This window comes from Ananas comosus, linkage group 23 (assembly GCF_001540865.1).
Source record: "Ananas comosus cultivar F153 linkage group 23, ASM154086v1, whole genome shotgun sequence".
Taxonomy (NCBI): Eukaryota; Viridiplantae; Streptophyta; class Magnoliopsida; order Poales; family Bromeliaceae; genus Ananas; species Ananas comosus.
This window is the reverse complement of record NC_033643.1, coordinates 1230886-1247807: the sequence shown is the minus strand read 5'-3', so window position 1 is coordinate 1247807 and position 16922 is coordinate 1230886. Positions and strand designations below refer to the sequence as shown.

Sequence of the window (16922 nt, the reverse complement as noted above, 5' to 3'; positions counted from 1 at the left end):
ATCATATTTAACGGAGTGGATCGTCGATTCGGAAACTCCATCATCGAAAACAACTTATGAGTACTAAGGGCCCACTACTCATAAGAGTATAGTAGCCCAACTTTTATATATATATATATATATATATATATATATATATATATATATATATATATATTATGTAGAGCGATATTTGAGATGGGAAACAAAATAGTGGGAGGCTTTATAATTAAGCTAAAACAAAAACGAAAAAAAGAAAAGAAATCAAGAATCAACTAATCTCTTTAGCTTAGAAAGATGCTCGTATTATAAACAGGCCATGTATCTAAAAAAAATTCTATTATCTGTGCAATTTAAATTTAAATCTATTAAAATCATCAGCATTTTTTAAAACATTCAGTTTACTTAATTGTAGGCACTGCAAATTAGTAATTATTTATTTTCGAGCTTCTGAAATGAACTCATGCATGGGTCTAAAAAAAACACAAGTATTCCTTAAATAGAACGAAAGAGTTTCTAAAGTATCAAAAAAGAAAAACGTGGCAAAATGTGTTAAAACACATTTCATATATCGTGTTTAGCGTCTCAATTTTGCATGAGTTCATTTCTTTCAATTAGTACATGAGTTCATTTCTTTCTGAGCCCTCGGAGGATGAGTTCATTTCTATTTCTTTCAATTACAGAATCCCCACCACAAAAAGGCTTCACGCAAGAGAGTGGTTAGCGTCTCAATTTTGCATCTTCTGTGCCGTCAATGTAGAGAGTTGTGATCACCTCTTGAGCTCCTGTATCTTCGTTCGCTTCATTCTGATCAGCGTCGACGAGTTGGAGGTTCTGTCTGAACCCTCGGAGGATGTGAGAGATCTCTGGTCAAGACTGATCGTTATACCGGACAACAACAAGAGACTTACTTTCCTGGCTCTTCTTTCCACTATCTGGTGGGTTGTTTGGACGGAGAGGAACGGCATTATCTTTCGCGAGATTGCCCCCAACCCCTCCTGGTGTTTGGAGCATACGTGTTAAGTGTTTGGTGGACACCTGGAATGCAATTCGTTGATCCGGTTTTTTTTTTTTTCTTTCTTTCTTTTTTGTTTTCTTTTCTTCTCCTTGTTTCGTTCTTTCTTTCCTTGTTTTTCCATGTTTTTTTTCTGCCTTTCTCATCCCCCGCATTAGCTTTTTGTTACTTGTTTTGCTCTTTCTTTCTTCGAAAGTCCTGACTGCTTTCATTATATAAGCCTAGTTCATTTTTCTAATGAATTAAACGAATAGCTCGCTATCTATTTCTCTAAAAAAAAAAAAACATTTCATATATTACTTCTAATAATTATTGCAATTAGTACATGTTTTATATTTTGTCAAGGATGAGTTTGACGTGTTACAACCTGAGAATCAGAGAAGTGCTTTGTACCTACCAAATTTTTTTAATGTGATCATTGTTATCATCAATCAAGGTTCGAACGCCAACACGTGTGCCCACACGTGTAGCTCATGCATGAGCCATTTTGAGGATCAATACTTTATATATAATTCAGTTACTATTTTTTATAAAGATATGTATATAATTTAGTTACTATTCTTTTATAAGGATATGTGTATAGTTCAATTACGTTTTTTTTTAAAGGATATGAATATTGTCTATAGTAATTTCTTTAAAAGTTAAAAAGTGTATAGTATACTATTCATAATCTCAAATGATCATAGCTCGACTCTATAAACCATCTAAATTTTAGAATAATCTAAAATTTCAAATTGTTGTAATTGACTATATTAAATTATTACTTATATATTTGAGGCCATGAATTTGAGAAGGATTGGTGAAAAATAGTAAATATGCAGGCAAAAAATATATGCGAGATTATTTTCATGACAAAATTTGATCCGAGGGCCAAATTGAGTACAATTGTTAAATATATTTATATGACATGATAAATGAATTAGATAATTTATTAACTTGTTACCATTTTTCAAAAATGGTATAGTATTGAGAAATGATCAACAAAAGAAAAATTTAGAGTCCTGTAAATTGTAAGAAATTAAAGTCTCGAAAAAAATATGCAAATAGTCGAGTTGCCAAATGTTATAATTTACCAGTAAAAGAGAAACATCCTTAATTTCCATGAACATTTAAAGATGAATATTTTAATAAGTGTGCATTAGTTCATACTTGTTATTAAAAAAACAAAAAAACAAACATGCTGAGTATATTTTTTGTGTTTATTTTGCAACGAAATAATCATTTAAATCTAATGGTCTCAGTGCATTTTTGCTGATGAGCAAAGATAAACTTTATTAGATAAATTATTAAATGCATTAAAATAATCCAGATTTGATCTCCTGAACTTTCAAAATATAAACTATTACTATCCAAATTACACACTAACAATAATTATCATATTTACAGAGTAAAAATTAAACACTAAAAGTTAACATTTTTGACATAACACCGAATTTTGGCATCAAAAATATTTTGTTTATGTTTCCGGTATGTATTTTTTATTATTTTTTGATCATGTAATATTAGTCATATTATATAATTTAAAATTAAAATTTTTAAAATATATTTTTTAAAAAAAAATAGATAACTAAATATAAGGGTTAATTTTATACAGATCCCTACAAATATAGTGAATAGCAAATATACCTCAACAAAGTTCAACGTTCATATATTGTCCCTACAAAAGTCCTGATATTTTCAAATATTTCTTTGCCATTAGAATCCATTAGAAAAATTTAGTTAATCATAGGTTAAATACTTAATCTTAATTAATTTTTAATTTTTTTACCCCTCTTATATTATATTTTACTGTTATTAAAAGAATATATTTATGATGGTAAAGTTAAAAAAATAAATAGTTCTCTAACTCTAACAAATTAGAGAAACACAGAATTTTTATAAAAATAATATATAAAAATTTAATTTATAAAAATATATTTATTATTTATTATATTTACATAAATCTGTATAAATAGGCAAAGCTTCACTAGCTGAGGTGCATTTAACTCCAACAAAACACACACACACACACACACACACACACACCACACTCACACCCACCAGAGAGTAGAGACGTNACACACAAGAAAACTTCAAAAACGCTCCCTTATTTCACACTTTTATATTTTAGTACCCTATAGTTTAAAGTGTATTAAATTAGTACCCTATAATTTCGCATTTTCTCACTTTAGTACCGTATAGTTTAAAGTGTATTAAGTTAGTACTGTGTGTTTTTATTTTTGTATCAACTTAGTATCCTGTAATTTTATTTTTGTATCAAGTTAATACCTTATGATTTTTAAACTACAGAGGTATTAAAGTCAGAAAGTGCGAAATTATATAATATTAGAGTGAGAAAATGCAAAACTATATAGTACTAACATGATATATTTTAAACTATAGTGTACTAAAGTGATACTAAAGTGAGAAAGAATAAAATCATGTGAGGAGTATTTGAAATTTTTCTTAAAAAAAAAAAAGAAAAAAAAGGAGAAAAATCTCGCGATCATGAAGTCACACTCGCATAGAACCAAAGGGAAAGAGGAAGTAGTGACTACTAGTGACCCACCCCACTGTTTGGCGATTCGACATCCGCATTATTTATTCAACACGGAGCACCGACGTGGAAAGGCCGTGGAAACCTACGTCGCAGAAGCGCTTTTCGCTTTCTCTCTCTCTCTCTCTCTCTCTCGCTCGTCTCCCTCGTTCCTCTTCGACACGGCTTCGTCCTCCTCATCCTCATCTTCTCTCCAAACCCTAACCCCACGCATCGCCAAGATCGCCTTCGATCTCTCGCTCGCTCGCTCGCTCGATCGATCGCACTCTTCTCGAGGGTTCTGGAGTCTCCATGGTTATCCAAGAAGGTTCTAGAAAGGGTGCGGCGAAGACACTCGATAGCTTCTCCTCCACCAAGGACGTCACCTACAGGTTCCTCTCGTTCTCTCGCTTCGTTCGTCGAATGATCGACTATTTTTATCATGGCATGGATCCGTGATGATGTTATCTTTATCGGAGCAGTGGATTCATCTTAGAGACCCAAAGCCCTAATTTAATAGCTGTTTTAACTGGTTTTGATGAAGAATTTCGGGATTTCCATTTAATCTGATGCTTGTAGCATTCGGAATTAATGAAGTTAATACTGGAAGAAACCCTAATTGGATTCTAAATTTGGGAGTTATTAAGTTGAATTATGTACACATGTTTGTTTGATTCCATGTGGTCGATTTGATGAATTGGGGTTCATTATCGCAGCTGCGGATATTGCGGTTATGCTTTGAATCTGAGCTCTTCTAATAGGAATACCTCGAACATCGGCTCGAAGTACGGGAAGGCGATCAAGAAGGGGATCGTCTCCTTCTTCGCGGTCGATGAGAGTCGGTTCACTCAAAGCGATGAGTTTAGCTGTTTGCCTTACTTCAATTCTAAGAATTCATGGGGATTTCTCAGGAAGAGGACCAAATTGCTCTGCCGCAAGTGTGGGAACTATATCGGCAGTGCCTACGATGAGGTTTTCCCCTCTAATGGATCTGATGGTCCAGATTCAAGCTCCGAGATTGGTGTATCAGACCGACGGAAGTACAATATAAAGATCAGCGCGTTGCAACCTTTGTCTGATGATTCAGGTAATTTCCTTTCCACGCAATGAAAATATGTTAATGGATTGTTGGTGTTTTTTTTTTCTGCGGAGTTTCTTGTTGTAGAATTGGTATGTGGCTGTGAAAAGTGAGAAGAAAAAGAACAGAAGATGGTAAGTTTCTAAAGCTTCAATGTTACTTGTAATTACTTCGGTTGTATAAAAGTTACTCTGCTTCGTCTGGAGTGTATGTTCTTAAGTTGTGTCCATATCATAAAACGAGAAGTAAATTAAATTCTTTGCGCATGTCATGGTTGCTATTTTTGACCCACTGTTTTGCTCATAGTAAAGGGTTTGAATGATTTTGTTTAGCCCGTCTTAATTTTCGCACTAGCTGTTCGGGTACTCAATTTTCAGCATTTAGTAATTGCTTTTAGATCAATAATCATAGTCCTAAGTACCTTTTCACCTCCTATACTTTTTGAGACAAGGTTTAAGGTTGTCTAATGATGAGTCATTTTATTATCAAGGCTTATTGGGTAAAAGAAAATATTGAAAAGTAGTCAAACAACATTAAACTTGAGAAGATGTATATGGCCTGTGATGCACAGATAAATTGGCATGTTTTGAATTTTCCTAATGTGCACTCTATTTTGCCATTTTCTTGAGCTTATTTGCAGCATGATATTGACTACTTGTATGTAGGAGTCATGAAATTTTGTTGATCTACATAGAAACAGGTTAATGTGGCGGATATCTCTGATAAGTTGCTCTTTGACATGAGAAATAATCTTCTGCTCTTCAAGATTCTGAAATAGTTCTGCAACATAGATTTATTTTGTCGATTTGTCGATTTATAATGTATGGCAACCGTACTTATTCTTCGAGTCGCTGAGCCCATCAGCACTATTCCATGTTCAATCTCTTGACACTTGAAGACACTTCATCTTCACATATGTTCAAAATCAGTATATCTTGTTGATCAGTGGAGAATTTTGTTTCGGTAAATAGATGGCTTGTATTATTTATACAAGCCATGCATCTTCCAATGCATTTTTGTTGCATTTTCTATTTGTATTCAGCAGTCATCTTAAACAACTGAGCTTGTTTGATGCAAAAGTTGACATCACAGTCGAACTGTGGGGATATAATTGAGACAAGTTGTGAAGTTCTCGGGCAATTTTTATAATATATCCCTCGCCTTTATTAGCTTTAAGAACAGGATCTGTACATTTGCATATGATTGATTGATGGATTAATCATGGCTTCCTCGGCTTCCATGGTTCTTGATTGTTCGTTGAGGAGAGATGAGGGCTATTCTTGAAGGTTGTTACTATTTTTGATCCAGAGGAAAAATCATTACTACTTAAAGAAAATTTTAATGATTTCAATTGATCATTTACTGCAAGCTTTTCTTGGCCCTGATTATGGTGTATTCTAAAATTGCGAGCGTTTCGGCTTCTCAGCAGTTTGAAATGGAATATTATGGTGAATTTTTTTTGAATCCTAACATGATTATTCATTTGGCTGTGTCGTTAAGATGCTTTTTTAATTTTGTTGTGTTGGTCTGTCTCAGACTGCTGATTTCATCATCGTGATCTTCATACACTGATAGCTACTATTTATTATTTAGCTGTTGGAGTATATATATATATATTGTTCTTGCTCGGACAAAATGTGTATGTTCTGAGACTGAATAAATGGTGGTAGGACTTTGAAATGGAGGTTTTATCTTTGCAGTTGTTCATTGTGGTGAAGTAACATGATTAATGCCTAAAGCATAGATCATTGTGAAATAAGAGTCAATGAAGCATTAGCGTTATCTGACTAGGGTGGGTACAAGGGTTGTTAAGGGAGTTGCTGTTAATGAAGACAATTTTTTCACGTCATATAAAGATCATGATTTTAAATTGAATCAAATATTAGGGTAATATTATTAACAGAGTAATGCTATGATTTTTTATTCGAATCAAATATTTTTCTACGACAAATAAACGTTCATTTTTTCAGAAAAAAAGAAAGAAAGAAACACGCTTTGGAAAGAGAATAGGCACCGCTAATTGGTAATTACTAGTACATACAATATTCCAAAGGAAAAGTGAAAACTGAAAAGTTTTTATTTTTAAGGTAAAGCCCGAGAGTTTCCAAAACTAGACGTGCAGGAGTGAGACAAAGCCCGCTCCAAGATAGCTTGGGCCGAATGTAGCCACGAGGATGTTTCATTTAAATGGGCCTACATTAAGCCCATTAACACCTTTCATCTACAGTAGGGCCCATAAGTTATATAATGGGGCGCATTTTTTTTTCCGGCCGAGAAAGTTCGTAGTGGGCTCTCTCGGACGCTAGCATTTTTAGTGATAAGACTTTTTTGGGCCCCTTTCGGTTCTAACCTTAAAAAAAAACAGTATACGGTTTTCAACGCGATTGATCACTCGGTATTTGAGAAGGCTCTTCTTTTGGCGATCGGATACTCGGTAAAATGACTTGAAAGCCTCTCTACTAAAAACAATTTTGAAATAGGTCCCTCGATTTTATTTTATTTTATTTTTCAACTTGAGTTATTCTGGTAGGGACCAATCAGAAAAAATTCAGAAGGTATTGCCAATCAGAAAAATTCAAGGGCCATTTCAGAACAACCTAATAGTTGAGGATACGACGTATAATTATGAAGAATGCAGAGCCCATAGCATATATTGACATTTGGCAGGGAGGGGTTTTATTTTTAGTTGAAAGTTCAGGCACTACCTGAACATTTTTAGCCCTTCCTTTATCTAGGGTTCACAATTATAAGACTAATATATGTACGATATTTGCCATTATTTGTCCTCTGAAAGTGAAAGCTCGGATGTTAATTATGAGTGACCGGTTTCACATCAGTGGGTTTCAGATCCAATCAGGCTTATAGATACGTTTAAGCACACACAAAAAAAAAAAAAAAAAAAAAAAGCAAGGGAAAAAACATATAAGCAGTTCTACCGCACCGAGAGAATTCCACAAGTGATGAGAAACCAAACATTCAATCTTGAGAGAAAACAGAACTGTTTGCAATTAAAATGAGATAAAACCAACACATAAGCGCACAATCTTGATTTTTCTATCATACCCTGCAATCATTCTTCTATTGACTAAATATATATTAGATGAACAACCAATTACAAAACGAACTAGTAAGCTGTTTAGTATAGTCGTTAGTTACTACTTTAAATGTAAGGTGGCTGGAGGTCCAAGACAAACCATAAACTAAAATCATAATCGTGAAACCATACAAATTATGAAAGCTACTCTGTAGCACTTCTTTGGTTAAATAAAGTTCATTCAATCTTATATGTTTGGCATCCTAAAAGCCTTGCAAAAGAATACTTCGTGTAATGTGTTCATAATTTTACTAGAATGGGAAACAGGAGCACACAAATCCACAAGACACGACCAAAAGAGGCGCATGTTCTTTCCAAAATGAATTTAACATGAAAATGTTACTTTTTTGTAAATGAAGCAGCAGGATCTTCAATATGGATTTTGAGGCCCAGTTCAAGAGAAGCATATAAAAAAACCTGAAAAGGAAGAATAGTACCTATTGCACTTAAAAATTGACGTTCAGTTTGTCTTAGCGTAGGTATCAAGTGTTATTAATCATGAAACCTTTCAGCTTAGTTGCCTAATACTTGAAACTTCACTTTCTCCGTTATACAGCAAAATAAACATACATGTTCAAATGAATACCAATAAGTGTTCTCAATTTGTTAAGGAATCCACAATGTTGCTGCTACTTAAAAAACGGAACAAATGAGCCTAAAAATCCAGATCAAATTATACAGAAGATTTAAATGAGCTATAATGCTAATGCAAAGGAAAGGTAAGTATCCAATCCTTCCTACATTCTCAGAGCATAAGGTACGTCAAAAATCTCACTTTGGTAATTTGTTATAGGTGAGGATCCTCTACTTAATGACTGGCTCAAAGGCTTACAAATTGCGCAGAACTCTTTGATTCAAGTCCGATAATCCCCCATTTGGGTACAATATGGTGCATGTGAATCTTACTAGTCTCTTGCCTCATACCTCCAACCAGAATCATAGTTATCAAGCTCTCTACTCCACTTAAAATCAAGCCTTTAAACATATATAGTTGCTAGCAACAGAAAGAAAGAGAGGCTTATTATGAAAACCAAATCTTTTCACTGATTCATTACATAGTCTCGCTACCCAAATGCTTTTATACCAAGAGCAACACTTGTTAAGAAACATTTAATAGGGGGTTAAGGTATCTTAACTAGTAGTTGGTTACAGTTTATGAGTAAGGTATCTTAACTAGTAGTTGGTTACAGTTTATGAGGCAAAATTAAACAAATTATTGTTTCACTTACTATGAAGTGATCCATTTTATCCAACGTAAATTATTTTCACCAATCATTGAACGCGGCAACACCAAATTTGTACCATCTTGCAAATTGGTACTGCCTCCTATTAAATATTAATTAAGAAGTATACTAAATGCACTTGTTAGATTTTTAGAATTACCCATAAACTTACAAGATTAGCCACCTATCTATTAACAGCATTTGCACAAACAAAATACTAAAAATAGTAACAAATTTAGAAAGTTATTGGAGGTAGTAAACGATCAATAAGATCATTTATGGTAATACACCCGAGCTAATCCATTTATTTAATCGGGACTTAGATATGCACGCAATTAAAGAGAAGTACATCATTATGACAGTATCAGCAGCACTAATTACCATAAATAATCCGATCCAGATGTTGCAACCAATCAAACTTACTAAAATTATAGCGCAGCAATCTATAAGCAAACTAGTAAAATTACCAGAAAATAATACCAGAAGCAAATTAAACACTACATATTGAAACAAATCCTCGAACACAGGATCTGATATCAGCTCGGAAACGATCAAACCCTAACATAATCAGAAGCAAAACAGAAGCAAATCGATCTTACTTTTAGCACAAAAGATTAAAAAAGAAACAGCAGAAAAAAAGGAAGGGTTCAACCAAAGCAAGAGATCCCTCACAGTGCAGCGGCGGCGGCGGCGATTAAGAGGCGCCGCCTCCGGAGGCGGCGGAGCGGTAGCGGTAGATCTTGCCGAAGACGTGGAGCGCGGTGACGAAGCCGATGAAGCAGAGGCTCATCACCAGCACCACCGTGGGCGACATCTTGAGCCCCGGGGCGTCGTCGGTGTAGAAGCGGAGCATGTTGCTTCCCCCGCCGGCTCCTCCGCCGCCGAACCCGGCGGCCCCGCCATCGTCGGCCGCGCCCCCGACCCCGCCGTCGCCGAGGCTTGCGATTGGGAGCTTCCCCTCGCCATGGTTGTTCGAAAGGGGAATATGAGAGAGAGAGAGAGAGAGAGAGAGAGAGAGAGAGAGAGGGAGAGAGAGAGAGAGAGAGAGAGAGAGACGGGAAAAGCGATCGGGATCACAGAAAGGGAGGAGAGGAGAGGAGAGAAGAGGAGAGAGAAAATTCCCCTCTACCCGTTCCCGTCCATTTTATAGCGAGCTCGAGACCCGAGCATTGCTCTTTGTCCGGTCCGGGTCGGGTTCGTCTCGGTTCGGACAGGTCCGAGGTCCGGTCCGATCCGACCATGTCGCGGAGCTGGTTAGTGGAATTTTGTGCTAATTCCGCGGTTTCTTCCCCTCCCTTTACCGAAATTATTTACATTTATTTCTTAATTTTCAAGTTTTACAAAAATTAAGTTTTTTTATGCTTATCACTTGAACGGAAATTTATTACACCAATACTACGCCATAATTTTATGTTAGCATCAAACCTTATCATATGATAATTTTTACCTGAGTTAAAAAGCTATTACCAATTAAATACTATAAATTTATGAATTGTGAAAGCTAAATAGAACAAAATAATCACCGGATAAACCAATGGCGCAAGTAACCCGGGTGAGAAATGGAAGAGCAAATACGCACGTGCTTGACACGTGCGGAGGTGAATTAATTAGGACACAAAAAAAGAAACACCGTAGTCCAGCTAAGTCAATTTTTAAATGAAATAAACGAAGCGGTATCTCTCTCTCTCAAAAAAAAAAAAAAAAAAAATCTGACAGGCGGTTCAACGACCTCCTTGAATGCTCCTAAGGACAGGACGAGGCTGCCAATTAAGGAAATTATTAGATAATCTGGGATAAAATTAAATGCATATTGATATATAGTCTCAATCAAATATTTTTAATGAAAAATTTTATTTGTACATTCTTAAAAAAAAAAGCGTAAATTTTACGCTCTCCATCTTAAGTTCACAAATATTCAAATAATTTTTAATAAAAATAAAGAAATTAATGTGATATATAAAAAATTAATAATTTTTTAATAGAGTGAGTGTAAAATATATAACCTGATTTGAAATGCACAAGTTGCGTTTCGTTGCTCTTTTTATGATATGCGATCAAGAATGGAAGGATACATGGCGGACAAATGTAACGATACATTGTTCGTCCTTCTCGATGATACTGAAATAGGCTCGGCTCAGCTCAGCTCCGAAAAGCTCAACACTACTAAGACCGTTGAAAGAAGTGCTTAAAAAAGGAAAAAAGAAAAAAGAAAAAAGAGTTTGCAGGTCGGCAGACCGCACAGTAAGTCTAGCGGAAATCAATGAGAGAATTACTGAAATCTCTCACGAAACAAATCAAATGGGAAGAGCAATGGATGAGGATAGTGTTAGGTACTAAATACAAATATGATTCCATAGATACAGCCTAAAAACAATCAAATTTTAGCGACAGTTCTTTATTTATGTCAATACAGCCTTGATTTGATATGCTAGTACATTGGCTGCTACAATAGGAAAGAATGTAGGTGACCAAAGAATATAATTGCCCTAGCTTAATCTGTTGATTCTTGTTTCTCCATACTTCGTTCTTCGAGAACCTCTCTTCTCATCATTTTGTAGTTCTCTTATTTCGAGTAGTTACCGTTGCGGCATGGGTTTATTCTGCAAGAAATGCCTGAACAGTATCAATGCTTGTCGAGGCCGATGGAGCGGCACTTCATGTCCCGCACCAGCAATGGTTACAAAAGTCAGACCTTTGTAGACTTGGCTCCACCCTCCAACCTATCAAACGGCAACGGAGAGAGAAGGAAAAATGATTAGCTCAGTGGGAAAAGAATTGGTTATTACAAATTCAATGCTTGTTTCGCTCGAGTTTTGAGCACCTTCTCTATTCCAAAAGGCAAAAAATTCTACAAACAGATGTTTCACAAAAAACAGGTTTGGAATTTTTGTTGTGAAGAAAGCTGAAAATTAGCCTTTAGGCACTAGAAGTAAAAGCTCTAATTTAAACTTCTATTTCTCCTGCAATTATAAGTTTGTAAGAAGATCTTGATGAAAAAGCTGCTACTGCTTCAAAGCCTCTATTCGAACAGCTACTCTGTAGAAATTCCAACAGGACTTGACAGACTGTTAGTACTTGCTTATTCTGGCTTCTAGAGCAGCTTCTTTGTTCATAAAGCAGAAGCCTACAGAAGCCACACTGAACTCAGGAGCTTCGGTTTTAGGAAGTTCAAATGCACTTTAATACCTTAAAGCAAAAGGTCCGATTTGAAGTTTATTTTTCTAATATAGTAAGAAGCTGTGGGAGAACATTTTGAGAGAGAGAGAGAGAGAGAGAGAGAGGTTCATGATTGGCTATTATCCAGAATGTTTTCTTTTTACTAACCTTTCCATTGTCATACCATGGATGCCAGTTGATGAGGGTCGGAAGCTTGAGAGCATCTATAGAGTACCTCGTTGCAGTCACAGGGACCACCGCATCTGTGTCTCCACTGTAGAAAGAAGAAGGAAAACCTTAGAAGCAACGTGAGGAATTGCGGTATCACAAGCAGTTAAGAGGCAATATCAGTTACTTTCATATAAAACCAGGTTTTATAGTATGAGATCATAAATTCGCATCCCATTAGATGCTTCAATTGTTTGGTTAAGAAAAAAGTTCCACCACTAGATTCAGACCCATTTTTGGCCTACTAAAATTCATCCTATTGGTTGAGACTGGTCACCCAATGGATTGCCTTATCAGTTTGACGAACGATCTACTGAACAGAATGCCTTTCTGTACATAATTTTAATCTCCTTTTATTAGGTATTTATCTCAGCTCCCTGCAGCAGCGAAAACTCTAGGCCATTTATTTGCCAAATGGTTGGCTGCTACTTTTCAGAGTAGAGAAGCTATTCTAAAAGCAAGCCAAACAACACTTAATCTCAAAACTTAATCCATATCTGTAACATAGAATGTGCCATACCTGAATACCCATATTCTTAGACCAGCTGAAATCAACTCTCGGTAAATGGGAAGCATGGATCTAGGGGAATCTGCCCAGTAAGTTCCGACAATATCACTGTCACAGGTGTAGGGGAAGAAAATATTTTCTACTTTTAGCACCACATGAAAAAATATTCTAAGAATAAGAATTAGATGTTGTGGCAGACCTGCATGTATCCCAAGGATAGCGAATCCCAGTTACATTAGCATGGAGCGCTCTTTGCACTTCTGGGTGGTTGTAATAAATCTTGGCATACCTCTCTGTGCAGGGATCATAAGCTCTGGACATCCAAGGCTGAGTAAAATAACCATCAGAAGCAAAAAAAATCCCATCATATTGAAATGAAGCACATAATATTCGTGACAGAATGCTAGATATATCACAATTTTGATTCAAATTGGGAAATTTTACGTAATAAAACAGCATCATATAGTTGACTATTCGAGGACAAATATGAGTCAGGATATATAAACAGAGTAACAAAAGGTCCTTTTTTTGTAATTGCAAGACTTAGAATAGGCTGCTCACATGAATCCTTTCAATTCATTCTAACCATGCATATCTTGCACTGTGGCTTCGATGAAACTCCAAAGTTGTCAACAAAATAAAATCAAGACAGAAAAAAATTATGCTAAATGTGCATACATATAATCATGAAGGTGTATGAACGTTCCTTCAATGCATCATATTGAAGCCACATCTACCTTATCAGAAAGGTATCTAAGAAGAATAAATTGCAAGAGAAAAAGATTCATAAAATAAGCCCCAGATTGTCCTTTTAAAAAGAGTAAAAGAACACATAGGGAACTTACATAACGGCCATTTAGGCTGAGCTTGAGAGAAGAAGTATTATTGCAGGGCTGTGTGTATATACTATACGGGTCGATGTTCCCTTCTTCTGCACTGGCTGTGTTCAGATTCTTCACACATTCTTCTGAAGGATGCTCCGATGATTGAAGTATACACGTTGCCCTCAGATTATGGTAAGTGGTGTCAGATATAAGTCCATGAGTCCACCAATACTCAAAAGTGCCAATGTAATCACGGTAGTCATCAGTAACAGCATTACCCACCTATATGATGATCATTCATCATCATCAATTCTAGCCATAAAAATTGACTGTAATGCTGTGTATACCCTAAAATAAACCCTAAAATATTATTAATGTGTCAGCTTTGTACAAAAAGCAACTACTGAATGGTTTAGCTTCTTCAAATTTCAAGCATGACAACTAATAGCGTGCGTCAAGTTTGACAAATTAAATCACTACTAGCTGCGGCGTGTACTGCTGGCTTATCAATAATATTTAGGAATACATTGTAAGGTGCTCATAGCATTTTTCCAAACTTTAATTGTTACAATAGTAAAAATTCTAGCTTTACCATGAATCCCTTCAAATTGATGACAGGATTCTGAGTTTCGTTATTTTTCCGGTAGATAAGCTGAGCGAGTTGAGGAACATAATGTCCTGAAATTAAGATAACAAATGATGATACCACAATTTAATTGGCAATAATACACTAAGTCAGCGAAAAATGCTAAGAAATAAGATCCGAAATAAATGCTACCTGCATAACTCTCTCCAGCAATGTAAAATTCCCGATATTTATACTGAGGAAACCTCTCAAACCAATTCACTAGAAAAGCATAGGCGTCCATGGCTATCGAGTAAAAAAGGAAAAAGTAAAATTAAGACTTGTTAAAATGATTTGTACCGACAAATTTACTAACAAATTTAGTAGTAGAATTTGCGGCCTCCTAAACCAAACCTGTTCTCTGGTCTCCTGCGGTGTACAGATCCAAGGTCGTGTTTGAGTACGAGAACCCGACGCCCGCCGGCGACTCCAAGAAGAGCAAATTCGCTGCTGCAAAAACACAAACACCACGAGGGCAAAAAATGGGTCACATAAAATCGAACCCAAACCAATTCTAACCCAACAAAAATCGGATTTCGAGCTGCAAACCCCACCATTGTTCCAGGAATAGGCGTTGAGGTAGAGGGTTTTCCCGTCGGGGCGAATCCGGAACGGCCCGATCTCCTCGGACGCGCCGTAGCCGACCGAGGAGCACCCGGGCCCGCCGTTGAGCCAGAGCACGAGCGGCGCCGCCTCCGCCGCCGCCGCCTCGACGAGCCAGTAGAAGAGGGCGCGGCCGTGGGCGGCGTCGACGGCGACGTAGCCCGCGTACTGCGCGAAGCCCACGTTCGCCGGTTGCCCCAGGAGCTCCGCGACGCGGTCGCTCTCTCGATCTGCGGAGAGAGCACACCTCATCACTCCCACCGGGAGAAGAAGCCATAGGAGTAGGAGTGTGATACCACCCATTACCCTATAATGGAGTGAGAGAGAGAGAGAAAAAGAGAGAGAGAGAGAGAGAGCTCTACATTGTGTGAGGTTACTACCTCCTAAAATAAGGAGGGGGAGAGGGGACGTTCACGTTGACGATGAGATCGGAGACGAAGGACTTGGGTAAATAAATGTCACATTTGGAAGGGGGAGTTTGTTATTTGGGAGTAGCCAATAGTGTGAAAAGGGTTGGGAATAGAGTAAATGGGATTATGGGAATAAGGAATTGGGGAAGAGGGTGGAATTGTAGGGAGCGGAAATGGGCACATTGGGGGGTTGTTTGGAAATGGAGGGAAATTGAGGCATTGGCTGTAAAGAGGGCGGGAGACACGGTAGTAATTGTAGAGGAGAAGATGTTGAAAGGGTGATGAAGGTAACGACGTCAATATTTATATTATTATTTAAAAATCAAAAAATTCTCATTGTCTATAAAATTAAAAAGGGAGTAATTGCTTATATACTTTTGAAAATTCTAGACTTTCTGATTTATTTTTTAAAAAATTTTACTATTAAAAATATTTATTTAACATTTCAATTATTTTAAATATACCTATATAGTTAAATTCTGTTAATGAACGATTAGCAACCGCTATTTTTTGTAAAATTGCTATTTTACCTTTTAAAATATATCTTTTTATTATTACCGACTTTTTTTTATTTATTCTTAAGTTAGAGACAAAAAAAGTATTTTTATGTTTTGTCTTTTCAAATATATCTTTTTATTATCACTAATTTTTCTTATTTGTTCTTAAGTTAAGGACAAAAGAGATATTTTGATTTTTTTACTCTAGTATATATTTAACTTATGTTTAATCCGAGATAATTTAGCAAGTGATAATTGCGGAGACATTTTTGAATAACGGAGAAATATACGGGGGTATATTGAAAATAAAAAAAAGTAGGCCTAAATTAGATATTTTCGAAGTTTTGAATGGTATATAAACAATTATCTATACAAAAAAATTATTCAGCTCAAATTAAAATATAGATTAGCCAATAATTGATAATATACAAATATAATATAAATTCAACTAGTGCACCTTTATAAACACCATTCTCGCGGTACTTTTAATTTTTTAATCACTAGATTACAGAAGAAAAAAAAAATAAAAAAGATCACTATCATTTCAATCTTACGCTTCTTAATTTAAAGGTCAAAAAAATTAGAAGTATCAATTTTTTATATTTTTAAAAATATAGTAGCTCCATATATAATATAATATTAAATTGTTAATTTTTAAAACTATAATAACTCTCTCTTTATATATAATAATATTATAAAGTATCTCTAATGGTGCTGTCTACAAATTTAAAATTTATAAATCTAATTCGGTGCCGACAAGGTGATTGATGGCATCTGGAGTCTAGAGAGTCTAGACCCCCCACACAGAGTTGGAGAAAGTGTGGAAGCTTTGTACAACTACAACCCCTTCTGGCCCAATCATTCTTTATTTATTTATTTATTTTTATTTTTACTCTTTTTTCAAATTTTTAAATTGATAGCTTGGCTACGTTTGCATGGAGGGTGACATGATCGTCCAGAAGTAATTTGGTTAGTTTGCAGATAAATTATTGCCTAGAAAAAAGTGAGCCGTTGGTTTAGATATCAACGCCTGTTAAAAGGTCATCATCTATCATATATAGATAGGATAAATAAATGGCCCTTTTGTTGTAGCTATATATCACATTAGCTGTATAACTAAATTATCCCTCTCGTATATTAGTGATGTATTGTATATTAATATATTAT

General features: G+C 35.7%; 3 protein-coding genes across 4 annotated transcripts in view; 1 reads left to right on the top strand and 2 right to left on the bottom strand.

Annotated features, from left to right (window-relative positions):
- Nucleotides 1-15514, bottom strand: part of LOC109727928 (serine carboxypeptidase-like 27) — a 22363-nt gene extending 6849 nt beyond the window's left edge. Inside the window, exons 1-9 of one of the 2 annotated variants that reach the window (XM_020258155.1) lie at nucleotides 14800-15504; nucleotides 14600-14695; nucleotides 14399-14491; nucleotides 14213-14298; nucleotides 13642-13902; nucleotides 12996-13123; nucleotides 12809-12904; nucleotides 12229-12334; nucleotides 11216-11624 (exon numbers count right to left, since the gene is read on the bottom strand). In XM_020258155.1, the coding sequence (XP_020113744.1) occupies nucleotides 11481-11624; nucleotides 12229-12334; nucleotides 12809-12904; nucleotides 12996-13123; nucleotides 13642-13902; nucleotides 14213-14298; nucleotides 14399-14491; nucleotides 14600-14695; nucleotides 14800-15151 (1362 nt within the window). In that variant the 5' untranslated portion in view covers nucleotides 15152-15504 and the 3' untranslated portion in view covers nucleotides 11216-11480. Of the gene's footprint in view, nucleotides 1-11215; nucleotides 11625-12228; nucleotides 12335-12808; nucleotides 12905-12995; nucleotides 13124-13641; nucleotides 13903-14212; nucleotides 14299-14398; nucleotides 14492-14599; nucleotides 14696-14799 lie in introns of those variants that run through there. The other variant, XM_020258154.1, reaches the window with a different exon arrangement.
- LOC109727929 (uncharacterized protein At4g08330, chloroplastic-like) lies at nucleotides 3584-5738 on the top strand. Its single transcript, XM_020258156.1, has 2 exons — nucleotides 3584-3901; nucleotides 4226-5738. The coding sequence occupies exons 1-2, from the start codon at nucleotides 3822-3824 to the stop codon at nucleotides 4617-4619; spliced, it is 474 nt and encodes a 157-aa protein (XP_020113745.1). The 5' UTR covers nucleotides 3584-3821; the 3' UTR covers nucleotides 4620-5738.
- On the bottom strand, nucleotides 9306-10018 carry LOC109727930 (protein transport protein Sec61 subunit beta). Its single transcript, XM_020258157.1, is given in 3 exon segments — nucleotides 9306-9789; nucleotides 9792-9929; nucleotides 9960-10018. Coding segments are annotated over 2 exon segments (270 nt in total). The 5' UTR covers nucleotides 9871-9929; nucleotides 9960-10018; the 3' UTR covers nucleotides 9306-9598.